A 26,667-nucleotide genomic window follows, 5' to 3' on the forward strand; every position below is an offset into this window, starting at 1 on the left:
TGGTGTGATGGACGCACGTTACTGCTCTGTGTGAGAGGTCGTATGGCACCTGGTGGGGGTCACATTATTTAAAGGAGAACCTCTACCCCTCCCATTACACATACTGGGTGAGCTTACACTTCAGAGGGAACCCATCAGCAGCTGGGACCATACAGGATACAGCCAGTGTCATGTATTTTCCCTGGAGAGAGAGGTATAATCAGACCTTTGTGAATGTTGGTTGTTAGTAGCAGCAGAGCTGTGACATATGGATTTACATTCCAGGATTGTACTGGGGAGTGTCCTCACACTGCTGTGCTCTGTGCAGCCAGAGTTTAGTATTGTCCCTGGAGAGAAGTGTCATCATACCTTTGTTGTTCGTAGCAGCAGGACTGTGATAGATGGATACATGTTGGCCTGTCCTCACACTTCTGTGTCCTGAGCTCTGTACATTGAAGTGCTCCACAGCCCTTCCTTTTGGTTGAATACTACAGTAGATATGGAGAGGGGAACAGGGACTCTCCTCTGGTCTCTTTGGGAGAAGTTACAATCCTGGAATACTAATCCATATTTCACAGTCCTGCTGCTACTAACAACATACACAGCGATATGATTACACAGATAACCAGGGACAATACCAAACACCAGCCCCGCAGGAAATCCTGAAATAGAAATCCAAAGTTCACAGTCCTGCTGCTACTAAACATATACACACAAAGATTACACATCTCACCAGGGACAACATCTAACACTGGCTGCAGAGAGCACAGCAGTGTGAGGACCGGCCTCTGGTACAATTGGAGAAGCTAAACTCCGGTAATGTCGACCCAGGTTTCTTCAGTATAATCCTTGGTTATGTGATGCAAGGAGCAGCATCACCGGGTCACAGGATATGACATCATGTGTTTGCTCCTCCCACTGTCAGATAATCAGTCACATGACTGCTCAGCTGGTTACATTGTAATGACCCGCTTCTTGTAGTCAGGTGACCGGTGAGGTCACACTCAGATGGGAGGAGGGAATATAAACGAGGACTGTACTTGGCAGCTGAATGTAAGTGGCCGCTCCTCCTCCAGTCATGTGACCACAGGGGCTGAACGTGGTGTGATAAATGGAAGCAATGCATCAAAGAATTTATCCATAAAAAGAAAAAAAAACCCTTTATTATTTCTCTCCATCCCGGAGCTGCACTCATAGATTATCTGACTATATATAAAATATACAATGGAGGCTTCTGCCCCTGCTCCAGGGGGCGCTCATGTGTTTTTAGCATGGACTCCTATTCCATATTTGTAGCTCGAGTGTATACATGCTCACACTGCTGTGCTCTTAGAGACTGCCCTTATATCCAGGGGGAGGAGCTATGCAATGCAGAGAGCCAAGTGCACAGCAGTGTGAGGACACACCCACAATCCTGGAACCTGACCCCAATTTCCCACAATCACATGAGACCACATAATAGCAGCACATACTTAGTATATGCATCTGTACAATGATGGCGCCTGCAGGGGGCAGCACTCAGTTACTGACTCCACCTCCCAGCCATGGCTTCCAGGCAGCGGGGGCAGGGGGTGAGCGCTGACTCGGCCGTATACTTCCTGCAGCGGGGGCAACGCTCTTTGGTGCTCGGCTGTATGACGACTTTATACGTCTCCTCCTCGCAGATGTCACCGCCTGGAAGATAAAGGGTTACACTGACACCATCTGCCGCTCATAAGAGATACTATTATCACAGGGGGAGAGCACTTACCTTCCAGGTTGATGAGGAAGGACCCTTTAAGGACTGTGGCCCCTGCAGGGAGATCCACTGGTACGTCTGTCAGCAGACTGGTCTGTGAGGCCATCAGTAACTCGTTCAGCTGGGACGTGCAGGACCTCTCCTCCACCTGTAGGGTCTGATACACAGATGTACATGTAGTTCTGCTCATCATGTGGCGGCTGGGGACTGGCTGCGATCAGGTCTCCCATACACTGCTGTCATCCCTCCATCACACACTCATCAGCAGGATCGTATAGGACAGCGGTGGCACCCTAACCAGTGGCACCCGCGCCATCACCCAGCACAGCATATGCCAGACCAATTCACTTACCCCAGAGAAATCTCCCATCAAAATCCATCCTGATAAACCAGGGACATTACTCATAGATCCAGGCACCAGGACTGTGGTATCTTCTGGTATGTGTTATCCATGGCCTCCCTCCTTCTAAAAATCAACTTTTAAAATTATCCAAATGCTGTAGCTTCACAGGCTGTTAAACTGTCTCCCCTCCCTGCTGTAATCACAAAATGGAAGAAGGGAAGTGCTAATAGCCTGTGAAGCTTTAGCACAGAGGAGCTCTGGTAACACCCCCAGGAGCCCTTCAGGCTCATTAGCATCATTATAAGTTGATGTTAGAAGGAAGAAGACCATAGATAGCACATATAAGAAGATACCACAGTCCCGGTGCCTGGAGCTATGAGTAATGTCCCTGGGTTATCAGGATGGATTCTGATAAAAGATTTCCCCCCTCCCGAAGTCCTGGGACCGCAGAGCTGGATTATCATTGGAGCTCCTGCCCCAGGGGACCTAGAGAGAAGCTACAGTGATGATCCAGATTTCTCCTCCTACTTTAAACTGTATTGGTGTCCTCAAGACACGTATACGACCGATATCTGTAGCAGCACGGGGAGGATTGAGGTGCTCATAACACTGCTGTGTCGTATCACCACTGATACAAGACATTACTGATGGGAATAAAGCAGCTGGGGTGAGATAGAAACTTCCTAGCAGCAGCAGAGGCTCCTCCTCTCCATAGATGTAGTAATAATCTTATTTATATGTGAATCTAGTCCGTATTGTTTAACAAGACGGATTCCGCAGACATTTCCGATCCAGTACCAAACTCTTGTCCAACTTCAGTTCCCAGTAAGCCCAGGCTGACAGATGCATGCTGGGAGTTGTAGTGTCTGCACCATTATGTTCTGTAGCATTGGACGCCTCTCACCTCCATTAACTCGAACAGCAGGCCGGGCTCGATGACGATGCTCAGCTCATACTCCACAGAGTTCTTGCCCGGTATTGCCCCCAGGAAGAGATCCCTCATGGAACACGCCGCCTCCACGGCTTCCACCAATCCCGGCTTCTTCCAGACTGTATTCGGCACAAACCATCCGCTCCGGAAAACACTGTCACCCTCTAAGGGGAAGAAGCAAAACGATCAATGCAACAATCCATCAGGGGACAGGACATAACATGAGGCTTTACAGAGCAGATCTAAAGAGGAAATACACAATATATCACATTGTCTCTGCCTGGAGCCACCACTAGGGGGAGCCCTTATACATATACATGCAGAGAGCTCCCCCTAGTGGCAGCTGCAGGCAGAAGGAATATTAACCCTGTTAACCCAAAAAGTTGCCGAACATCATTTTATCACATAAACTTCTCTCTAGGGACAATACCAAACACTGGCTGCAGAGAGCACAGAGCACAGAAGTGTGAGCGCACCCCCCAGTGCACTTAGAGAAGATACAATCATGGGAAAAAAAATCTATATGCCATGGTCCTACTGCTACTAAAAACATACAGGAATGATTACTCATCTCACCGGAGACAGTATCCAACACTGGCTGCAGAGAGCCCAGAGCACAGCAGTGTGAGGGCGCTTACACAAAGTTGTTTTTCAAATAAAAGATAAGCAAAAATGGTGCAAACTACTATACAGTTAACATATCTAATGCAGGCTGCACAGAGCACAGCAGTGTGAGGACATCGCTCCAGCACACTTTGGTTACTTTGTTTCATGATTGTAGCTAATCTAAGGTTTGATTTACACATCCCTCCAGGGACAATACCAAACACTAGATGCAGAGAGCACAGAGCACAGCAGTGTGAAGACAAACTTCCAGCACACTTGGAGAAGCTACAAACCTGAAATATAAATCCATTTATTTCACAGTCCTGCTGCTACTAAAAACATACACAAAGGTCTAATTACACTTCTCTCCACCTAACACTGGCTGTAGAGAGCACAGAGCACAGCAGTGTGAGGATTAACTCAATGCAATCCAGGAATAAAAATCCGTATTTCACAATCCTGCTGCTACAAACATACACAAAAAGGTCTGATCACACATCTACCCAAGGACAATGTAGAACAGCGGCTGCAGTCTGTATGCTACTTAAAGGGATCCTCTTTCCATACCTTTTCTATACGGCAGATACTGGAACACTTCTTCCGCCAGGTGAGGAAGAATCGGTGCGAATGAGCGAACTACAATGTCCAGGGTCTCGGCCAGCGCCGTCTGACAGGAGCGTCTCTTTGGGTCCTTCTCTTCCTCGCAGTAAAGCCTATCAGCATATGGAGGGTCAGCAGCGCCCCCTAGTGTTAGACGTCATAATATACAGGACGGGACTGAGATGAATGGACACGACTTACCTGTCTTTGATGATGCTGAAGTAGAAGCTGGACAGGTCTCTGGTGACCAGCGCCTCCAGCATACGGACGACCTTCCCAAACTCATAGTTCTTATAGGCCTCAGTGACCTAGAGGGGGACAAGGGTCGCACTGCAGGACTGTCCAATCATCATACATACAGAACACGTCTGGTATATACTGTATATCCTCTTACAGGAACACTACATATAAAGGAATACAGGGAATCTGCATCCCAGCTCTCCCTCCTCATCTGCTCCGGAGAGCTGGGGCGCCTCATCCTGGACTGGGGCGCCTCAGCCTGTACTGGGGCGCCTCAGCCTGTACTGGGGCGCCTCATCCAGCACTGGGGCGCCTCATCCAGCACTGGGACGCCTCATCCTGTACTGGGGCGCCTCATCCTGTACTGGGGCGCCTCATCCAGCACTGGGGCGCCTCATCCTGTACTGGGGCGCCTCATCCTGTACTGGGGCGCCTCATCCTGTACTGGGGCGCCTCATCCTGTACTGGGGCGCCTCAGCCTGTACTGGGGCGCCTCATCCAGCACTGGGGCGCCTCATCCTGCACTGGGGCGCCTCATCCTGCACTGGGGCGCCTCATCCTGCACTGGGGCGCCTCATCCTGCACTGGGGCGCCTCAGCCTGCACTGGGGCGCCTCATCCAGCACTGGGGCGCCTCATCCAGCACTGGGGCGCCTCATCCAGCACTGGGGCGCCTCATCCAGCACTGGGGCGCCTCATCCAGCACTGGGGCGCCTCATCCAGCACTGGGGCGCCTCATCCAGCACTGGGGCGCCTCATCCAGCACTGGGGCGCCTCATCCAGCACTGGGGCGCCTCATCCAGCACTGGGGCGCCTCATCCTGTACTGGGGCGCCTCATCCAGCACTGGGGCGCCTCATCCAGCACTGGGGCGCCTCATCCAGCACTGGGGCGCCTCATCCTGTACTGGGGCGCCTCATCCTGTACTGGGGCGCCTCATCCAGCACTGGGGCGCCTCATCCAGCACTGGGGCGCCTCATCCAGCACTGGGGCGCCTCATCCAGCACTGGGGCGCCTCATCCAGCACTGGGGCGCCTCATCCAGCACTGGGGCGCCTCATCCAGCACTGGGGCGCCTCATCCAGCACTGGGGCGCCTCATCCTGTACTGGGGCGCCTCATCCTGTACTGGGGCGCCTCATCCTGCACTGGGGCGCCTCATCCAGCACTGGGGCGCCTCATCCAGCACTGGGGCGCCTCAGCCTGTACTGGGGCGCCTCAGCCTGTACTGGGGCGCCTCAGCCTGTACTGGGGCGCCTCAGCCTGTACTGGGGCGCCTCAGCCTGTACTGGGGCGCCTCATCCTGTACTGGGGCGCCTCATCCTGTACTGGGGCGCCTCAGCCTGTACTGGGGCGCCTCAGCCTGTACTGGGGCGCCTCAGCCTGTACTGGGGCGCCTCAGCCTGTACTGGGGCGCCTCAGCCTGTACTGGGGCGCCTCAGCCTGTACTGGGGCGCCTCATCCTGTACTGGGGCGCCTCATCCTGTACTGGGGCGCCTCATCCTGCACTGGGGCGCCTCATCCTGCACTGGGGCGCCTCATCCTGTACTGGGGCGCCTCAGCCTGTACTGGGGCGCCTCAGCCTGTACTGGGGCGCCTCAGCCTGTACTGGGGCGCCCCCTGGTTACCTTGCTGGCGTAGTCCTGCAGCAGATGGAGCATATACTGGTCAATAATATACATTTCGGGTCCAGGGATGGAGTCGGTCTCGGGGTTGAATCCGTACAAGTTACTCAGCATGAATCGCACCGTATTCCGCAACTGCAGGATGATAAAACATCAGGTAAGGAATGACGGGTGCATCAGCACTGCTCTGTATGAGCTGTAAAAACTACACCTGCCATCATGATAACGTTGACCCTTCTCCTACTTCCCATGAACAGGCTATGAGGGGGTCATGCTTAAAGGGGTTGTACCAAGTTTTACTGTTACCCCCAATCCACATCATATGGGATAACAATGCGGGCCCCCTTCTTACTAATGGATGGACTCGATGTAATGTGTATACTGTATACAGTAAGATCTTGGACACTTCCAGGGTGAGGGTGCAGGGGTCTCACCTTATTGATGTCCTCCCGGGCAGAGGTCAGGACTGTGGGGCCGATCATCACTTCTGTAAAGACATTGGACTCCGCCACCCACCAACGCAAGACGTCCGCCCCGTAGGCCGGATCCTTCACTTTATCCTAGAGCACAGAGAGATATCCGCTATATTGTAATCCAGTATATATATATCCGCTATATTCTAATCCAGTACAGGCGGTCCCCTACTTAAGGACACCTGACTTACAGACGACCCCCAGTTACAGTTACATTTGTATGTAAGTCGGAACCGTATACTTTATAATTGTGACCCCAGACAGAATTTTTTTTGGTCTCTGTGACAATTGGATTTTAAACATGTTGGGTTGTTATAAGAACCAGGAGTAACACTAAATCTTCATTACAGACGCCTGTGATCACTGTTATAGCTATTTATTGTAGCGTAGGATTAATGTACAGTAATTACCGACATCCTAGTCCGTTTGTAACTAGGGGTCGTATGTAAGTCGGGTGTTCTTAAGTAGGGGACTGCCTGTATATAAATATATCCTCTATATTCTAATCCAGTAAGTTATATGGGATGTGAGGCGATAATGTAATGTAAATATATGGGGAAGATGTTGCCCGTTTATGCTGAGGCTTTAACATTAGATGAACTTACTGAAAAAATTTTCAGCAATATTAGCAATAATATGATTCTGTGTCCACTAGATGGAGCCTGTGAGGTGACTGCATACTGGATTTCAATGTACAAGGATCATACAGTAAGCTTCAGAGCACCCCCTAGTGGTGGAGATGGGCCTTCAGTATGAGATTAGTGGGACCAGCACCCCCAGATCCACTAGTAGTAGCCGCTCCGGATTATGCTGCTCCGTTACATCTAAATAAATGGGAGCTGAGCTGCAATAACCTTACCTCTATATAGGGCCTGGAGATACTACCCACATCTGAGACATCCTGACATTAACCCCTCATCCTATTAGAGAGAAGCTTCTTACCTTTCCCCCGTTGATGATCACGTCGGGGTCCACCACATTCCCCAGAGACTTGGACATCTTCTCTCCTTTCTCAGATAAGGTAAAGCCGTGGACAACCACGTTCCTGAGAGGTAAATGCAGGGAGGTGAGTAAGGCCGCGTTCACACGCTCAGGTCCTGGTTGCAGTTTTGGAAGCCTGAGGGCTGTAAATGGCGGCTGTACCGTGGATACAAGAAGTTCTGCAGATCCTACATTTATCCTTTATGGTATTTGTGGAAAAGTTCTGTTTCTTTCTTTATGCAAATGATCTTCTCGGTGCAGGGGAGGCGGAGCTGGGTAATGGGGCTACAGTGTAAAGCATAGTTCAAAGATAACTGGGTGCACCCACAGTCATGTCTCCTCCCCTTCTGCGCCCAGTCACGGCTCCTCCCCTTCTGCGCCCAGTCACGGCTCCTCCCCTTCTGCGCCCAGTCACGGCTCCTCCCCTTCTGCGCCCAGTCACGGCTCCTCCCCTTCTGCGCCCAGTCACGGCTCCTCCCCTTCTGCGCCCAGTCACGGCCCCTCCCCTTCTGCGCCCAGTCACGGCTCCTCCCCTTCTGCCCACAGTCACGGCCCCTCCCCTTTTGCATCCACAGTCACGGCCCCTCCCCTTTTGCATCCACAGTCACGGCCCCTCCCCTTTTGCATCCACAGTCACGGCCCCTCCCCTTTTGCATCCACAGTCACGGCCCCTCCCCTTTTGCATCCACAGTCACGGCCCCTCCCCTTTTGCATCCACAGTCACGGCCCCTCCCCTTTTGCATCCACAGTCACGGCCCCTCCCCTTTTGCATCCACAGTCACGGCCCCTCCCCTTTTGCATCCACAGTCACGGCCCCTCCCCTTTTGCATCCACAGTCACGGCCCCTCCCCTTTTGCATCCACAGTCACGGCCCCTCCCCTTTTGCATCCACAGTCACGGCCCCTCCCCTTTTGCATCCACAGTCACGGCTCCTCCCCTTTTGCATCCACAGTCACGGCCCCTCCCCTTTTGCATCCACAGTCACGGCTCCTCCCCTTTTGCATCCACAGTCACGGCCCCTCCCCTTTTGCATCCACAGTCACGGCCCCTCCCCTTCTACATCGGGTCAATAACCTGCATATAAATACAAACTGACTGGGACTATTTTGGGTACATGCATCATGCAGGACGTATGAAGGCTCCATCCCCCCCCCCACCTCTTTACACAATGAGCTCATGTCCTTATCTGTTCCCAGGACTTCCAGGTAATAGACTTTTATTGGAGAACCAATTGTGATCTTTCAGTAATTGCGGCGCCCCAATATAAACATGGCGGGCCGGAGCAGAGGGCAAAGGTCGGGCCGCAGGTATACAGATTAGTACCGGCCTCTGCAGTGCAGGCGCTGATAGTTGCTTAGTGAGGGAGATATAGAAGGACCTATAGTTTCCATACAACAAGGTCAGTATAGGGATCAGTAACGCAGTGTACATGGGGGGGATAGAGGATCCTGACATATACCTGCAGCGCACATATCTACCTATACATATACACACACACTATAGTTCTGTGTGCTATAGAGCCAGAGATACAGGGATTAAAAGAAATGGGCCTGACCCACAAACCTGATGGGACTTGAAAGATGAAATTCTTATCTTTAAATAAGACTCCAGCAGCATCTTTGTAGGTGCTACAGAACAGAAGATAGGGGCTTCTGAAGTGACACAACCCCGTCGGCCACTAAACCTGACTCACCTCAGTTAAAATATGACTGTTCTCTGCTCATCGTCTCATGATTTTGGACGAAATTTTTTTCATCACCCCTGTGATGACTTGCTTCTAGAACCTCACCTTTTGTGGATAAACCCTTTATCATTGCAATTTAACAAGTTATCCCTTATATACAGGCCACGGGCAAGGGTGAGACTGAAGAGTGTCTACTCCATTAACCCAGGACGTCTTCATATCCTGTCATAAGGGATAAGGCTATAAACTTGGCAAAACCCTGTAACGGGCTGCGTTATGATTTCTGCTGTGGAGGGTTGTGACGATTGAGTGGAATGTCATTGGAAGTGCGGCCATGTTGTTGGTTGCTGACCAATATGGCGGCGCCTCCTGTTGTCTGACTCACTTGTAAGGAGCTTTATTCCTAGAGGCCACGCTGGTGAGTAACGAGGACTGGAACCATCCTCCGAGCTGGTCCTTCCCCTCCATGTACACGTCAGCTCTCTGCTCTGCATCTACATAGAACAAAATCACAATGTGAATCGAAGGCGACTGGGTGATACAGCTTTTACTGTGCAGGGGCTATGGTGCACAGCAGTGTGAGGGCACAACCCCAGTACAATCCATATTTCACAGTCCTGCAGCTACTAACAACATACACAGAGGTCTGATTACACATCTCTCCAGAGATAATACCCAACACTGGCTGCAGAGAGCACAGAGCACAGCAGTGTGAGGTCTGATTACTCATCTCTCCAGGGACAATACATAACACTGGCTGCAGAGAGCACAGAGCACAGCAGTGTGAGGTCTGATTACGCATCTTTCCGGGGACAATACGAAACACTGGCTGCAGAGAGCACAGAACACAGCAGTGTGAGGTCTGATTACACATCTCTCCAGAGATAATACCCAACACTGGCTGCATAGAGCACAGAGCACAGCAGTGTGAGGTCTGATTACACATCTTTCCGGGGACAATACGTAACACTGGCTGCAGAGAGCACAGAGCACAGCAGTGTGAGGTCTGATTACACATCTCTCCAGAGATAATACCCAACACTGGCTGCATAGAGCACAGAGCACAGCAGTGTGAGGTCTGATTACACATCTTTCCGGGGACAATACGTAACACTGGCTGCAGTCTGTATGGTCACACCGACCACATGATTCTCTTTAATGAATGTTCACACTGGCTCACAGCAAGCAGAGATCTTGAAATCCATGTTAGTATATTAGAACATTACATATCTTTTCCTCCCCCTGTAAACATGTACAAGTCCCACAGAGGAACAGGAAATCTGGAGTGATCTCTCCCGGCTGTTTATATCACGGGTAACATGTCATCAGATACGGGAGTCATAAAGCACCAATTGCCCTGTTAAAAATTAAGCAAATAACATAACAATGTTTGCTCTGAATCCGATCAGCGGGCAGTCCAGGATACTAAGCGGGGTCACAGCCATTAAGGCTTCTACTTTATATGTCTGGACCTTTCCGATGACACAGAGACCCCCCCCCCCCCCAAACTGGGTCCTCCATTGCTCCCAAGATGGAGACTCCAGCTGCTCTCACCGATCGGCTTCCAGAACCCCAGTCATAATAATGACTCTGTATAGATTCTTCCCTGTATAGGGAAAGAACCCATACAAAGAGGTCTATAGGATGAATATATATGGGACCACCTTCTGGTACTCCCACTGATCAGGTGTCTTCAAGGGTCGCCCCTAAATAAATACACACACACACATATACATTATACTATACATATAAAAGAAGGAGAGTCTGATGCAGCACAGGCAGGCGAGGGTGCAGCAGCCGTAGGACCCTTGGCTGGGGTCCGTCAAGATATTTGTAGGAAAGAGGCAGCACTCCAAAGTACGTGGAAAAGGGTGAAGCTTTTATTCCATGTGCATCCCAAGATACATTGGGTATTGATATAAGCAATAGTACTTACTATTGCTTATATCAATACCCAATGTATCTTTTTTAAATATGTATTGATTTGTATTGTGTATCATATTTATTGTCACTATGTACCTTGACCAATCAGCTACCTGCTTGGTCCTTAAATGTTTGGACATGCACATTGCACTTCATGCTTGAAAAAGGCGTGCCACAACGCCAAAACGTTGCACATGGAATAAACGCTTCACCCTTTTCCACGTACTTTGGAGTGCTGCCTCTTTCCTACAAATATATATATATAATAGTAACCTAATTCATATCTGCAGAATAAGGAATAAGTTATAAAGGGTAGGTTCCCCAGTAACTGAAAGAGACTCCCGACTGATACCAAGGTGAGGGTCTAAGCTCTGGGGGTCTCCAACCACCCTGAGAATGAAGAGAAGACAGTCCTTAAACACATCTGCGCCCTGTGCAGGGTGATGCATGGCCAAGTACTAGGAACAAATCAGTGCTGCGTTCCCTTCATTTTCAGGGTGCCCCCACCAAATCAAAAAGTGCGGACATGTCCTAGCAGAAGACCATCGCTTCATAATTGTCCAAACACATGTCCATATAAGGTGGTTTTGGAGGGGTTGGAGACCACAGACACATGATAATACAATATATCTGGGGTGCTGGCAATCAAATTATTTCTTTAGGGGGCTCATACCGTCCAAAACGTGGGCCCACGATGTTCCACTGTCAAACCAGATGTCCAGAACATCTCGCCCCGGCTCATAATCCAGCGCACTGGCACCTTTGCTAGCCTGGGAGGAAGACACGAGGAGACATTATAGATACAAGCATTGTCTATATGTTCATGTTCGGTGGGATCCCATGTCCTTCTTAGGGTCAAAGTAAAAGGGATATCCAGGTTAAGGTGAGTGCACCCAGGGAACACTTGTACATCGGTATACCAGTGCGGTGCTGTAGTTGTACCTGTTCTAGCACGGATTTAGGAAGCAGTTCCTCTATGGGATGTGTCCACCACACGTCGCTGCCATGCTGCTCCACCAGTTTAATGATATGACCCACCGTGTGCCTGCAAGGAGGAAGACAGGAAGAAGTTAGAGCTGAACGGTCAGATATAGTAGGTATAAGTGATACAGTCCGAGCCATTGGGTGCTCATCTTCTGTGTATGGGGGGAAAAGAGAAGTCGCCTCCAGAGATGTCTGGAAGAAGTCATCCCTTTAAGATCACATGCACGTCTGGGTGGTCAGTGAATGACCCCGTTATAGGTGTGGATTTTGCACCTTTTTCGTGTACAGTTGTTCTACCCCTAGTGACCCTTCCCCCCAGACCCTCACCTGCGGGGCCTGTGCTGCTGTTTGCTTTGTGCTATCTGTAGATATTTAGAAGTGTGTCCCTTGATCTGTCAAAGGTTCTCTTCCAGCCACCAGGTATGACTCACAAATATTAGCTGACCCCGTCATAAAGGGATTACTCCATGTCACGTCTGATCCCTCGCATCGTGTGTGGAGGTGATGCTGCCATGTTGCTGCTACAAATCTCATTTATTTTAATGGGTTTTTGCAAAATTGTCAGATCAAGAAACCCAATATATAAAATAATCTACTGGCAGGATTACTAGGAGCCACAGTAAAAATTATAGTAATACTCATAGTCTGACGCCTTACAGGGGTTTTGCCTGTATGAACGTTTACAAGTTAAGGGATGAGAGTCTGATTTTTCAAGGGGGCGACTGCTGTGACCCCCAGTAATCAAAAGAACAAGATGGGCAAAGATGTACATGCTTGATCAGCGCTTTATTCACTATTATAAAGGTGCGGGACAGTCCTTGGAGGTCACATAGAAATCGATGGAGGATGTACAAACTGGTTCTCTTCAGTGTGGGAATTTTAGCCCCCCATTCTTGTGATCGTTTGGGGGTCCACATGCCAAAATCCTACCAATCAGACACCTTTCCCCCATCATTAAGTTTGGGAAGGGACAGGGTAGAAACAAGGTGCCTAGAATGACCCTTTTAAAGAAAAAAGCACTTTTACCTCCATTTACTAAGCAGTTTAGGACTTACATTTTAATCAAAAGTGAATGTGACACATATGGTCAGAAACAGGGCAAATTTTATTGCCAATGTTAAAGTGTTATAGGCGCGGATCAGTGTTTGTTGTCAATGTTAATCTATATTGGCCTACAACAATACAGGCGGTCCCCTACTTAAGAACACCTGACTTACATACGACCCCTAGTTACAAACGGACCTCTGGATCTTGGTAAGTTACCGTACTTTAGCCTTAGGCTACAATAATCAGCTGTAACAGCTATCACAGGCGTCTGTAATGAAGATTTATTGTTATCCTGGTTCTTATGACAATCCAACATTTTTAAAATCCAATTATCACAGAGACCAAAAAATTTTTGACTGGGGTTACAATAATAAAGTATACGATTCCGACTTACATACAAACTCAACTTAAGAACAAACCTACAGAACCTATCTTGTATGTAACCCGGGGACTGCCTGTAATAATTAAAAACAGTACACATTTTTTTCTCAAATCCAAGTATCTGGCAAGTACAAGTGTTTGTGCGGCTCATAGCAACCAATCAGATTCCAGGTTTTATGTTGCCAGAGTCCATTGTAAAATGAAAGAAAGCATCTAATTGGTTGCTATGGGCATCACTGTTGCTCCTGCATGAGGCCTAGCAAAAGATGATAAAAATTGAGCCTGTGATATTAGATTGTGACCCCCATGGGGATGTCTGATGTGAGGAAATTATCTGTAGAGAACCCCCACATAAACATCCTGTAATAAATAAAGTCCATTCATAGATCCATCCCAATTATTTCTACTGAAGCCCCTACAATGGGGAAATGAGTGCGGGTCCATATCTTCCCCTCATTCCCTGCTCACACTGGCATCATGGCCGCCTCAGCTTTCTGTACGTCTGTGGTAATATATTCGGTTTCTGTTGTCATAAAAGAGTCAGGAAATCACAGTCTAGTGACTCCCAGTAACTCTCCGCTCCGCCTGCATTAACCATTAACAGGACCATCTCCATCCTTATCACCTCGGACTGTCTCCTGCAATGTCTTGCAATTCTTCTCAGGTGTCTCATACCTGGAGAAATGTTTGTGAACCAGTAATCATTAACCAGTATTATATGTGTTTATAAAAAGTGTATATCTATATATAGGTCTATAATGTGTGTATATACACTGTGTATATCTATATAGATAAAGAAAATGTGTGTAATATTTGTATATAGCTATATATAAGTGTATAATAGGCGTTTATATATATATAATTGTTTAATGTGTGTAGTGTGCATATGTATGTGTATAATAGTTGTGTAACTATATATAGTTGTTTAATGTGTGTAGTGTGCATAAATATACACGTATATACTGTGTATAACTATATCTATCTATCTATCTATCTCTATATATATATATATGTATAGCTATATAGATTTATAATATGTAAATATATACTTTATATAGTCGTATAATATGGGTGTAGACTGTGTATATCTATATAGGTGTATACATATTCCCATACACATACATTATGGTGTATTACAAAACTTCCAGTAACAGACCCTACACTACATTCTTGCACGTTTAAGTGCACAAACAGGTTCATCATTTTACAGGTTGTAGTTGACCGACATTTGTCTTTCCCTATAGAGGAGCTGTCATCGCATTCCCCCACCCCTTGCATAGGTGACGTTCCATTTATTCCGGCGCGGGTGGAGACTTTTCTCTTTCCTGCAACGTTCTTGGGCAATCTCTGTAGTTACTTCTGCACCCAGAATGCTATATATATTGTCAGGTGGGCGGTCCTAGACTGGAGCAGACACAGTGTGGCTCCACCCACCTGACAGTAGGGAGTGCTAATTAGCATATTGGGTGGCAAAACTTAGGGTACATTCTGGGTAATGTTCTGCTGGAAACTATGCACACTGGGATCACATAGAGGTTACCGTGTGACACATAGTCCAGGTACCCCCCCTTCCCAATCATGGCAGCACTGCCCCCTATTGGCAGTGACCATTCAGAAGGATAATCAATCTGAAAATGATCAATCTGATCCAATAGCTCCTCATGGATCAAGATGATGCAAGATATATTGGACTCCTACTGACGTCCTGTGGAGTCCGTGCCTTGAAGGGTCAGAGGGAAAGAGGTTTTAATATTATGGCTGCTATACTAATAAATCTGGAAACCTTTGCTACATGCTATGGCACGGATCCCCCACCCCTAACCGTAATGGAGATCCCGCTCCGATCTAATGCAGCCCTTATACTTCATGTCCTGAATTATTAACGCTCGTTTCTGTAGCCAGCCTTCAATTAAAGAACAAGAAAAAAAAAAATAATGGAAGGCGCAAAAAGGAAAAAAAAACCCCCAAGATTCTAGAAATCCTTTCCTGGAACTTATCGAGCAGAGATCTGCCAGCTCCTCTCCCCGGTATCAGAGTCCATGGAGGAGACGGTGATAAGGGCCCTTGTAAAACTTTGCCCTGAGCATATATAAGCCTCGCAGCCAGGGGTTTCCGTGTCAATGTGCCGTCTCAGAGCTTCCGTGACAGCAGCCAATCACTGGGATATCGATGATCACCATTGCTAAGCGATAACCAGAACAGAAACAGTTCCTGGTGTTCAGTGTCGAGACAGGAATGCAGCGCCGCTCGCTCCTCTGCTGACTCAGGTAGGTGGCCGGGGACCGGCAAAGCTCCCGACTGCATGTACGTCTCCCTATTAGCTGTTGTTGTCTAATACTCTCTGTTATCTGCCGCTTTAGAACAAAAATCCAGCCCTGTTACAGCTTAAAAACTCAATCTCTTACCCGTCTTTCCTCCTCAGCTGCATACAAGCTATTGCCCCCTGTTATCAGCCATTCTATTCTGATACAATTCTGCATTGATGTATCCCTGTCCCTCATGTATTTTAGTATCTGAGGCTCTGAATTCAGTGCAGCAAGCCAGGGGTTAAACACATAAGAAGGCAGCCGCTTAACCCTTTGTCTACCGCAAACAGACCCGAGGTGGTTTCCATTTCCCCGAGACAGGGTGTTGGCGGTGTATATTTGTCGTTCTTAACCCTTTCCGGCGCGCAGGGTGTGTTGGACATGTGATCTGAGGTGTTCTCCATTGATCTTGTTTTACAGGTGCGTCCATAAGCAGGACAAAGGCGACGCGATCCGGCAGGGGGAGAGGACTGTAGTGTGTATCAGGTGTAACAGCAACTCCATGTGGACTGCTCGCGATTCCAGTGGAGATGCTGTTACTTTTGATGGGCACTTGCTGGTCGCCATACCAGGAGGACGCCACCGGGACAGCAGCAGAATTCTGGGCGTCTTACTAACTTCTGGACAGACACTGAGGGCGTAGTCGTAGTCAGGTCACAGTCCACATTACAAAAAAGTAATAGTGCTGTTATCTATCAGGTAACCAGGAAGATGACCTATGAATTGACAGCCGCTTTGGATTCTAATGTGTCTGTCATTTCTGTAGGCCAAAATTCTGATTACTGCCCCAGCGCTACAAGGTAAAGAGGTGGCGGGTCCATTGTAAATCGGAATTAAGTATTGTATTTTACTTTTGCTATAATTATTTTAAAAAATTGTTTATTTGTTGTAAATAAGAATTGTCTGAATAAACGCCATCTTGATATCGGATCGGTCTCCCTTTTAGGGATACTTTTTAGGGGGTATATGTTCTACTAGGGGGATTTACATTGATAAAGAAGTCTTCTGCTCAGGATCTCTTCACCAGAGAACAGAATGGCTATAAAGAGCGTCTCTTCCACTGGAGGACCTGTTACATGGTATTACATGGACAACCCATTGATTTGGATGGACATTGTGTAATGCCTTCATTTCACCAGTGGTGGAGCTGTAGGAAAACCACATACTTACTGCCAGGTTTCCCCGCAAATAAGATCTGATGGCCAGGGTCCACAGAAGGGGGATTTTTAGGAACAACGTATTGTTGACAAGAAGGGAATCTACCATCAAAACCAAGCATGATAAACCAGGGACACTTACTCCTAGATCCAGGCACTGTGACTGTGGTAATCTTTTTATATTGGTTATCCAAAATAATAATAATCTTTATTTATATAGCGCCATCAAATTCCATAGCAAGGCCTCCTTCCTTCAAAAATCAACTTTTCTTAACATGCTAATGAGCCTATAGGGCTCCTGGGGGCTGTTACCGGAGCCCCCCTGTGCTGTAGCTTCACAGCCAATTGCACTGTGCAGGAAGTACTTCCCCCTTCCTGCTGCGTGAGATTTTATCGGGCAGGGAGAGGGGGGGGGGGCACGGAGAGGGAAGCTGCAGCACGGAGGGCTTCTGGTAACACCCCCAGAGGCCTTCTCCATCATTACCATAATTTTAAACGTTGGTTTTAGAAGGAAGAAGACCATGGATAACAGATAAGAAGATTACCACACGGTGTCCCTTGTTTATCAGGATGGATTGATCTTGATGGTAGATGTTAACATGTAGAAAAATATTCTATATACCTAAAACCCAAACTTTGAAGATCACTGGGTGAAAAGGGGACACTAGCATCAAGCATGAGCTGTGATCACATGAAGAAAGGTTCCTGGTTCATCCCCATACAAGATCACTAGGGGAGAGGTGACCGTAAGGGGCTGTGATGTTTCTTCCTGAGGTCATTTGTAGCTTCCACCCTCCCTTTAAGGCACAAAACAAGGAAACAAAACTTTTTCTGCTGCTTCCCAAACTACAAAGCAGCGCTGCACCCCAAAACTGTGCTCCAATATTTACTCTACTCAGAAGCATTTAATGTAGAACTCCCAGAATAATTTTGTAAGTAATTACATAATTTATCATCTTTGCATATCAATTAGCATATATTTGCATATCAGTTTTCAGTCGCCTATGGTTAGTTTAAAGGGGTTTCCCAAGATCCCTTTTACTTATACATCAGGCGTGTCACAGATTGTTGCAGTTCCTTATAACCACCAGGGGAGGCGCCGTGTGCAGGACATTTCTCTTCTTCTTAATGACGATGAATATTGATTTCAAATGGAAAAAATCGAAATTGAAAGAATCTCATTGTAAGTGGTTTATGTATTATTCAATCCTCTGAGCGGGACACTAGACTTCCCTATAGATCTGGAGGTTTGGAGTAAGGATGGCAGCAAATTCAAGGAGGCCAATGAGGGAGGAGGACATGATAATTGCTCCTAGTGTAAGATTTAAAGGGGTTTTACTAATACAGAGGAGTCCATCAGGTGATTGGCGGGGGTCCCAATAGTCAGATCTCTTATCACTCTCTATCATAACCCAGCAGGACCCCTGGACACCTTCCAGCAGTTATCCATTTTTGTGTTTAGAAGGGGGAGGGTTACCCCTTAATGATACTAACACAATGACACATGACGTAATGGTAGGTCACATCGTCATAGTGTATATGGTATAAGTGGATCAGGCCCCCTAGGGTTCAAGTACCCTAAGGGGCTTAAAAATACAGTACACATTTTTTGCAACTTTTGCAAATATGACCAAAAGTCTCCATGATGGCAGAAACGAAAACATCAGCTCCTCTGACAAAAACATGACACCTTACACAACTCAAAAAGACATCTACCACTAGGATGAAAGACTGTATGCAAATGAGCCCGAGGGGCTCCAGGCTCCATTAACCCCTATGAAGCCTGGAGCCCCACAGGCTCATTTGCATAAGTTCTTCATCCTGGTGGTAGATGTCCCTTAAATATCGTCACAGTGAAGTAGAGTTTGTAATGCAGAAAAAACAAGCCCTCATACAGCTCCGGACATTGAAAAAAGGGAGCAAAAAAATGGAAATGCGAAATAGGACATTGGGAATGAAGGGGTTACGTCCCATTTGTTGCTTGTTACACTTGATCCCCCCTTCTATGACTATTCTCACATGTCCGTCAGACATATCTGTAGTCTGGCACCTGCTGGATTATTACAGTATACACGTGTAATGTCCTGTAGGGTAAAGCGCAAATCATCACGGACCCTATAAACTACAATCAGGTGACTGACGATCCCCAGCGAGCACAACCTTCACCCCTCACACATTACTTATGTTTGTAGAAGGTTTTGCTTCCACTGGAGACACAAAGCAAGTCAGCACCCGGACGTCACCGCATTCATGAGGAGGAAGAGACAATATACAAGTCACATAAGCAGCGAACGTGTAACACAGGAGGGATCCGGACCATCCGAAATAAGTCTTGTCCTAAATCTCAATTCTCTTACATTGCAGCTATATATAAGATACATAATAATGGACAGCCACCCATCTGTGAGTATCCTGATCCCTAATTACATCATATACAACAGGAATCCAACATCAAATCCAATGGCCTGCGGATAGGACACTATGTACAATCTGCTCAGCTCCTCCTGCTCTATAACATGCTGCCTGTAGATAGGACACTATGTACAATCTGCTCAGCTCCTCCTGCTCTATAACATGCTGCCTGCAGATAGGACACTAGGTACAATTTGTTCAGCTCCTCCTGCTCTATAACATGCTGCCTGCAGATAGGACACTAGGTACAATCTGTTCAGCTCCTCCTGCTCTGTAACATACTGCCTGAAGATAGGGCACCAAGTACAATATGTTCAGCTCCTCCTGCTCTATAACATGCTGCCTGCAGATAGGACACTATGTACAACCTGCTCATCACCTCCTGCTCTATAACATGCTGCCTGCAGATAGGACACCATGTACAATCTGCTCAGCTCCTCCTGCTCTATAACATGCTGCCTGCAGATAGGACACTAGGTACAATCTGTTCAGCTCCTCCTGCTCTATAACATACTGCCTGAAGATAGGACACCAAGTACAATCTGTTCAGCTCCTCCTGCTCTATAACATGCTGCCTGCAGATAGGACACTATGTACAATCTGCTCAGCTCCTCCTGCTCTATAACATGCTGCCTTCAGATAAAACACTATGTACAATCTGCTCAGCTCCTCCTGCTCTATAACATGCTGCCTGCAGATAGGACACTATGTACAATCTGCTCAGCTCCTCCTGCTCTATAACATGCTGCCTGCAGATAGGACACTTTGTACAATCTGCTCAGATCTGGAACATAAAACAGATTCCTGTACCTGTTGATGAGGGCGTCTCGGGTCTCCTTATGATAGAAGACAGGGATAGGGACCCCCCAGCTGCGCTGCCGTGATATACACCAGTAGGTGCGGCGATCCAGCATCTCTGTCATCCTGCTGGCAGCCGACGCCGGGGTGAACTTCACTTTTTTCAGAACTTCCTGTGAATAAAGGATCAACATTCAATGCAATGGACGCAGAGCCCAAGGCTCTTAAAGGGATTGTCCATAGGTTGAATAACATGGCTGCTTTCTTCCAGAAACAGCACCACACCTGATCATGGGTAGTGGGTGGTATTGCAACTCCGCTCCATGTATCTCTAGTGAGCCAAGTTACAATAACAGCACAAACCATGATCTGGTGGGGCCCTGTTTTTGCATCTCTGATAACTTGTATTCTTCATGTACTCTAATAAAACTTTACACCATCTATTCTAACAGCCTAGTATTCTGCCGTTACCCTGTAATTCCCAAAAATAAATGAATAAACACCTGAGTAATAACATTTCCCCTTACTAGGAAAATCCCAAGGGTGGAGGCAGAAGAAAATAAATAAAATTAGGTAGGGTAGGGGATGAAATTTCCTTTCTAGAACCTTCTCTTTTATGTGAGATTTCACCAATTTACCCAAAGAAAAGTTAGGAAAATATGACTCTTCTCGTCTCATTTTCACACAAGATGAGTCAAGTTTTATGCTTGTGTCCTTACAGAAGCCCCTATCTTTGTTTCTATGGTGCCTCCAAACATGCTGCTGGTGTCATATTAAGAGACAAGAATCTCATCTTCCCATCACAACAGGCGTATGTCTTTGTGAGCTACAGAACCAGTGAATACATAGTTAGAAATGCGATCGGCAGATAAAGATTGAGTTCCCGGCTATATTTTAACTGCCTGTACGTCCAGTTCTGTAAAAGGAGAGCCATAAGCTTGATGGTATCTGAAAGATGAGATTCTTACCTTTAACATGACACCAGCATATTAGGTGCTCTAGAACAAAAGATAGGGGCTTGAAAAGTGACACTTCCCCTACAACCACTAAACTTGACTCATCTCAGATAAATCTGACTCTTCTCTGCTCATTGTCACATGACTTGGGGGGAGTTTGTTTTTTTTTAATAGGTAAATGGGTGAGATTTCACATAAAAAGAGGGAATTCATACCTTACCTGAGGGCGCCGGTAGATTAGTGGGGTAAAACTTGGTGACAGTTTCCCTTTAAGTTCAGTGGTAAGATGGCTGCACTGTCTATGATCAGAGGTGACAACCTTCTGCAGTCATTGGTTATACATGACGGGTGATCAATGTCCTTAGAGTCTGTGTCCACCATTACCTGAGCTTTGTCCTTGACGTTAGCCGTGTTCACAAACCACTGCTTACTGGCGCGGATGATGATCGGCTTCTTGGTCCTCCAGTCATACGGATAACTGTGCACAAAGCTCTCCTCCTTCATCAGATTCTTGGTACCCAGTAACATCTGTATGACTACAAGACACAGCAAACCTTACATAGGGGTCATCAGTAACCATGTGGTAACAGTCTCTCCAATAACTTATCTCCAAAGAGAAAATCTTCACCCACTACACTATGGAGGAAAAATTTGGGGTCAGGTCGTGGGGCCCAGAGGCGTCCAGAACAATAGGTGGTTCTGGATCAAAGTTGTAAACATCGATGATCACATTTTGATGATGATGAACCTGATGGACCACAAATCCCCTTTATTTTCTACAATCTACTCGGGACAGATGAGAATTGGGCAGATTGATTCCATATGCCCCATCCTCTTGTAGTCTAGGCACAAGGTGTTACTAGATAATAAGGGAAATCCACTACAAGAACATCAGACAAAAAAAATAAAAACATGGAGAGTCGGGGCTGGGGTAAAAAAAAAATTCTGCACACCAGCTGTTGTATCCCTCCACTTGTGGGCCTTGTGCACGACTGGAAGTTCTGGGGGGTCCCGGGATCCCACATCATCAGATGAGTGACCTCCTTGGACCAGGGGACAGTACTGAAAGTCTATGACTCCCCCAGAAATTCCTATCGGGCAAAAAGCTCAAAACCGGAAGTGGGAACCATAAGTATATGTTCTTTTATTTTTTCTTACCCCCAACCTTATATTCTTGGAAAACCCTTGAAGGGTCTTCCAGATCTTGCTCCCAGCCTCCGGTCCCAGGCTGGAAGTATTGGTTATCGCGTAACCATTGTGGCTAAACTGCTCCCGCAGCAGTCATGTAGTCCACATGTTCCGGCCCAGGAGGGAGTCTCAGATTTCCGGAGGGCTGTGCCGCAGGAACAAGGAATTAGATAAAGGTAAGTAACATTTATTCCGTTGCCCCTGCTGCAGCGCCGACGACACTTTTCAGCAAAGCAACAAAACCCCTTTAACCACATTTAAATAAGGACGTCATGTCCTGTCGAATTATACACCGGACATTTAGGTCCCGTCTATGATTACATACCGGCCTCATTTCCATCTTCCAGCACCACTTTACTTTCCAGGTCGGCTCCCGCTCCAGCAGTAAAGCGTCCGGCTTCGTCCACTAGACAATCCTTCAAGACACAATCAAAAATATAAGTAGAGGGCCGACGCTATTCTCCTATAGCAGCGATGGGGAACTTGTAAGAGACGGTGTGCCCACACTACAACCAAAACCGGTTTATTTATTGCATAGTGCCAAACTGGCAATGTAAGGAGTCATTTACTGATCCCTGCTCTATAACAGCTTTCAATCGTATTGGTGTCGTGAGGACGCCAATACAGTGAAAGTGGAAAAATTATGTCAGCTTCCCTTCAATGTCATCTGTAGTCTGTGGGGTGTGGCGGAGGAGCTCCAATGATAATCCTGTTCTCTCCACTCATCCGTGCTCATCCAGTAGCCCCATACAGCCGAGGATGTGTAGCAGCAAAATAGTGCTGAGCGTGGCACAACTTGGGCTGTTTTGGACTGCAGGAGGATGCAGGAGTCCTGCCTTGTGAATTCTGTGCTGGGGTGATAGCTTGGGTGCCCACAGAGGGGGTTCCGATTATCACCTCTGGCACCCATGCAGACCCGGGGTAGAGCAGAGATCAGCAGTGTAAATATATATATTGGAAGTCCCCGGGTTACGTACAAGATAGGGTCCTTAGGTTTGTTATTAGGTTTGTATGCAAGTTGAAATTGTATATTTTATGATTGTAGATCCAGAAAAAAAATTTTTTTGCCCCAGTGACAATTGGAGTTTCAACATTTTTTGTTGTTATTGGACCAAGGATTATCAATAAAGCCTCATTACAGACACTTACAGCTGATCATTGCAGCCTGGGACTATAGTAATGCTTCTAGAGAGCTTCAGGGGGCAGAAGGGTCCGTCTGTAACTAGGGGTCGTTAAGTCGGGGACTGCCTGTGTATATATATTATAGATGTCTAATATTTACTGACCACAGGTAACTTGTGATGAGAGGCCACGCCGTAGTCTTCGATGCCATGTGCAGGAGCGGTGTGCACAAGGCCGGTCCCTTTGCCCATAGTGACGTGGTTGGCAGCAAGGAGGGGAGAGGTGCGCCCGGGGATAGTAGGGTGATCACAGACGCCGCCCTCCAGATCAGATCCTGGATAATCGAAGTAGAAAACATCAATGATATATATAAATCTATTTGCTCCCTACCTGGGACCCATTATAAGTCAATACGGTGTGTAGGGTACCGCTGGTTTCAATAATTTTATAGATTTTTTTAAAAAATACTTTTTATTGTATCATTAGAAAAAATGCCACTATCAGTCTCTTTTCCTCCTCCTCCTGAACTGACACAAAGTCTATATCTAGAGGAAGACAGATTGTCATGTCATGTTAACGCTGAAGTCTTCAGAGAAGGGAGGGGGAGGGGTGAGCCAGGAGAAACACAGCTCAGAGAGAGGCTACTGGAGACAATGGTAAGTTTCTATCTCACCCCTTGTGATTTATTCCCTTCAGTACTTCTCTATAAAGTCCTCTATGACCCTACTGATGCTGAGTGAGAGAGTATGATGGAGCAGAATCTCCTATACTTTCTGTGTGCAGAATATGGGAGATATAATAGCATTTAGTCTCCAGCCTTCATCTCTGAAACATTTGAGAGTTGGAGCCAGAGAAGTCATAAAATACTCAGAAATAATGTCTCTTGTGTACACAGGAAGAGTGAATTATGCAAAGTTTGTCAAGAAGTTCAATGCAATTTCAATGTAAGTGGATTCTGTATATTCTAGATTGTAAGATACATTGAGGATTCCACAATCTTGTCCTGATACACAGCAATTAAAAGTCACCTTTAAATGTTTGAATGACCTCAAACTTGGTCCCCAGGGACTGTGCAGTGGACTCCACACAATCGGCAGCCAGGATATAGAGCTCTCCGGAGGATCCGCACTTCGCGATGGAGTACCTGCATATCACATAGTGGATGGTAAGAATTCTGGATGTTATGGCTATATATGCGCTCAATAATCTGAGGGAGAGAAGCTGCTGCAGAGTCGTATTCCTCTGTGACAATGACATTCTCCCTATAGAGGCAAAACATGCGCAACTATAGGGCCGGAGCACAAAAAGTCCTGACCTAGAGCTCTAGGTTTTAACTGCAGCCGCAAGGGCCATTGCAGTAACATACAGATGGCATAAAGCTGGCATCCCCAATATTGTACCTACAACTAGTTTAAATCACAAATCAATAGCTCTTGTGATGTAGGATGCAGCATTGCCTATTACTTTTATTACGGGCTGTATGTCGGGAAGTTTTGCTATCCTGCTCAGTTTAGCCCGTCCCCGCAGCAGCTGTCTCCTCTCAATGTGCTGCTTATGTGTGTGTAATACAGCACTGCACAAAAATAACTGCAGCATAAATATATTTCAGGGAACATACGTAGTATCTGGCATGTAGCAGATCGCCTGATTGGCTGGAATGGTCCACGGCTGCGTAGTCCAAATGAGAGCGCTGACAGTGCCGGAGCCATCTGCATATGAAAAATAATAATTATGGACTGTATTAACAGCTAAAGTAATACTGCCCCCTATGTACAGGAATATAACTATTATAATACTGCCCCCTATGTACAAGAATATACCTACTATAATACTGCCCCCTATGTACAAGAATATAACTACTATAATACTGCCCCCTATGTACAAGAATATAACTACTATAATACTGCCCCCTATGTACAGGAATATAACTACTATAATACTGCCCCCTATGTACAAGAATATAACTACTATAATACTGCCCCCTATGTACAAGAACATAACTACTATAATACTGCCCCCTATGTACAAGAACATAACTACTATAATACTGCCCCCTATGTACAGGAATATAACTACTATAATACTGCCCCCTATGTACAGGAATATAACTACTATAATACTGCCCCTATGTACAAGAATATAACTACTATAATACTGCCCCCTATGTACAAGAATATAACTACTATAATACTGCCCCCTATGTACAAGAATATAACTACTATAATACTGCCCCTATGTACAAGAATATAACTACTATAATACTGCCCCCTATGTACAGGGATATAACTACTATACTACTGCCCCCTATGTACAAGAATATAACTACTATAATACTGCCCCCTATGTACAGGGATATAACTACTATAATACTGCCCCCTATGTACAGGGATATAACTACTATAATACTGCCCCCTATGTACAAGAATATAACTACTATAATACTGCCCCTATGTACAAGAATATAACTACTATAATACTGCCCCCTATGTACAAGAATATAACTACTATAATACTGCCCCCTATGTACAAGAATATAACTACTATAATACTGCCCCCCTATGTACAAGAATATAACTACTATAGTACTGCCCCCTATGTACAGGAATATAACTACTATAATACTGCCCCCTATGTACAGGAATATAACTACTATAATACTACCCCCTATGTACAGGAATATAACTACTATAGTACTGCCCCCCTATGTACAAGAATATAACTACTATAGTACTGCCCCCTATGTACAAGAATATAACTACTATAATACTGCCCCCTATGTACAAGAATATAACTACTATAATACTGCCCCCCTATGTACAAGAATATAACTACTATAATACTGCCTCCTATGTACAAGAATATAACTACTATAATACTGCCTCCTATGTACAAGAATATAACTACTATAATACTGCCCCCTATGTAGAAGAATATAACTACTATAATACTGCCCCCTATGTACAAGAATATAACTACTATAATACTGCCCCCTATGTACAAGAATATAACTACTATAATACTGCCCCCTATGTACAAGAATATAACTACTATAATACTGCCCCTATGTACAAGAATATAACTACTATAATACTGCCCCCTATGTACAGGGATATAACTACTATAATACTGCCTCCTATGTACAAGAATATAACTACTATAATACTGCCCCCTATGTACAAGAATATAACTACTATAAT

General features: G+C 46.3%; 1 protein-coding gene and 1 long non-coding RNA gene across 2 annotated transcripts in view; one reads left to right on the forward strand and one right to left on the reverse strand.

The window, feature by feature from the left end:
- Positions 1–1,114: 1,114 nt before the first annotated feature.
- The window catches only part of IARS2 (isoleucyl-tRNA synthetase 2, mitochondrial), a 29,855-nt gene continuing 4,302 nt past the window's right edge, over positions 1,115–26,667 (reverse strand). The window contains exons 7-23 of the mRNA XM_072140100.1: positions 25,089–25,179; positions 24,499–24,614; positions 23,635–23,804; positions 22,674–22,764; positions 21,545–21,696; positions 20,217–20,377; positions 12,062–12,164; positions 11,793–11,889; positions 9,582–9,690; positions 7,474–7,576; positions 6,493–6,618; positions 6,062–6,193; positions 4,399–4,505; positions 4,165–4,310; positions 2,965–3,155; positions 1,730–1,874; positions 1,115–1,653 (exon numbers count right to left, since the gene is read on the reverse strand). Of these exons, the coding sequence (XP_071996201.1) occupies positions 1,502–1,653; positions 1,730–1,874; positions 2,965–3,155; positions 4,165–4,310; positions 4,399–4,505; positions 6,062–6,193; positions 6,493–6,618; positions 7,474–7,576; positions 9,582–9,690; positions 11,793–11,889; positions 12,062–12,164; positions 20,217–20,377; positions 21,545–21,696; positions 22,674–22,764; positions 23,635–23,804; positions 24,499–24,614; positions 25,089–25,179 (2,192 nt within the window). The 3' untranslated portion in view covers positions 1,115–1,501. The remainder of the gene's footprint in view (positions 1,654–1,729; positions 1,875–2,964; positions 3,156–4,164; positions 4,311–4,398; positions 4,506–6,061; positions 6,194–6,492; positions 6,619–7,473; positions 7,577–9,581; positions 9,691–11,792; positions 11,890–12,061; positions 12,165–20,216; positions 20,378–21,544; positions 21,697–22,673; positions 22,765–23,634; positions 23,805–24,498; positions 24,615–25,088; positions 25,180–26,667) is intronic.
- Positions 15,543–16,767, forward strand: LOC140120409 (uncharacterized). Its single transcript, XR_011853769.1, has 2 exons — positions 15,543–15,798; positions 16,258–16,767. It is a non-coding gene; the product is annotated as an uncharacterized lncRNA (long non-coding RNA).

This window comes from Engystomops pustulosus, chromosome 3 (genome assembly GCF_040894005.1).
Source record: "Engystomops pustulosus chromosome 3, aEngPut4.maternal, whole genome shotgun sequence".
NCBI classification, from domain to species: domain Eukaryota; kingdom Metazoa; phylum Chordata; class Amphibia; order Anura; family Leptodactylidae; genus Engystomops; species Engystomops pustulosus.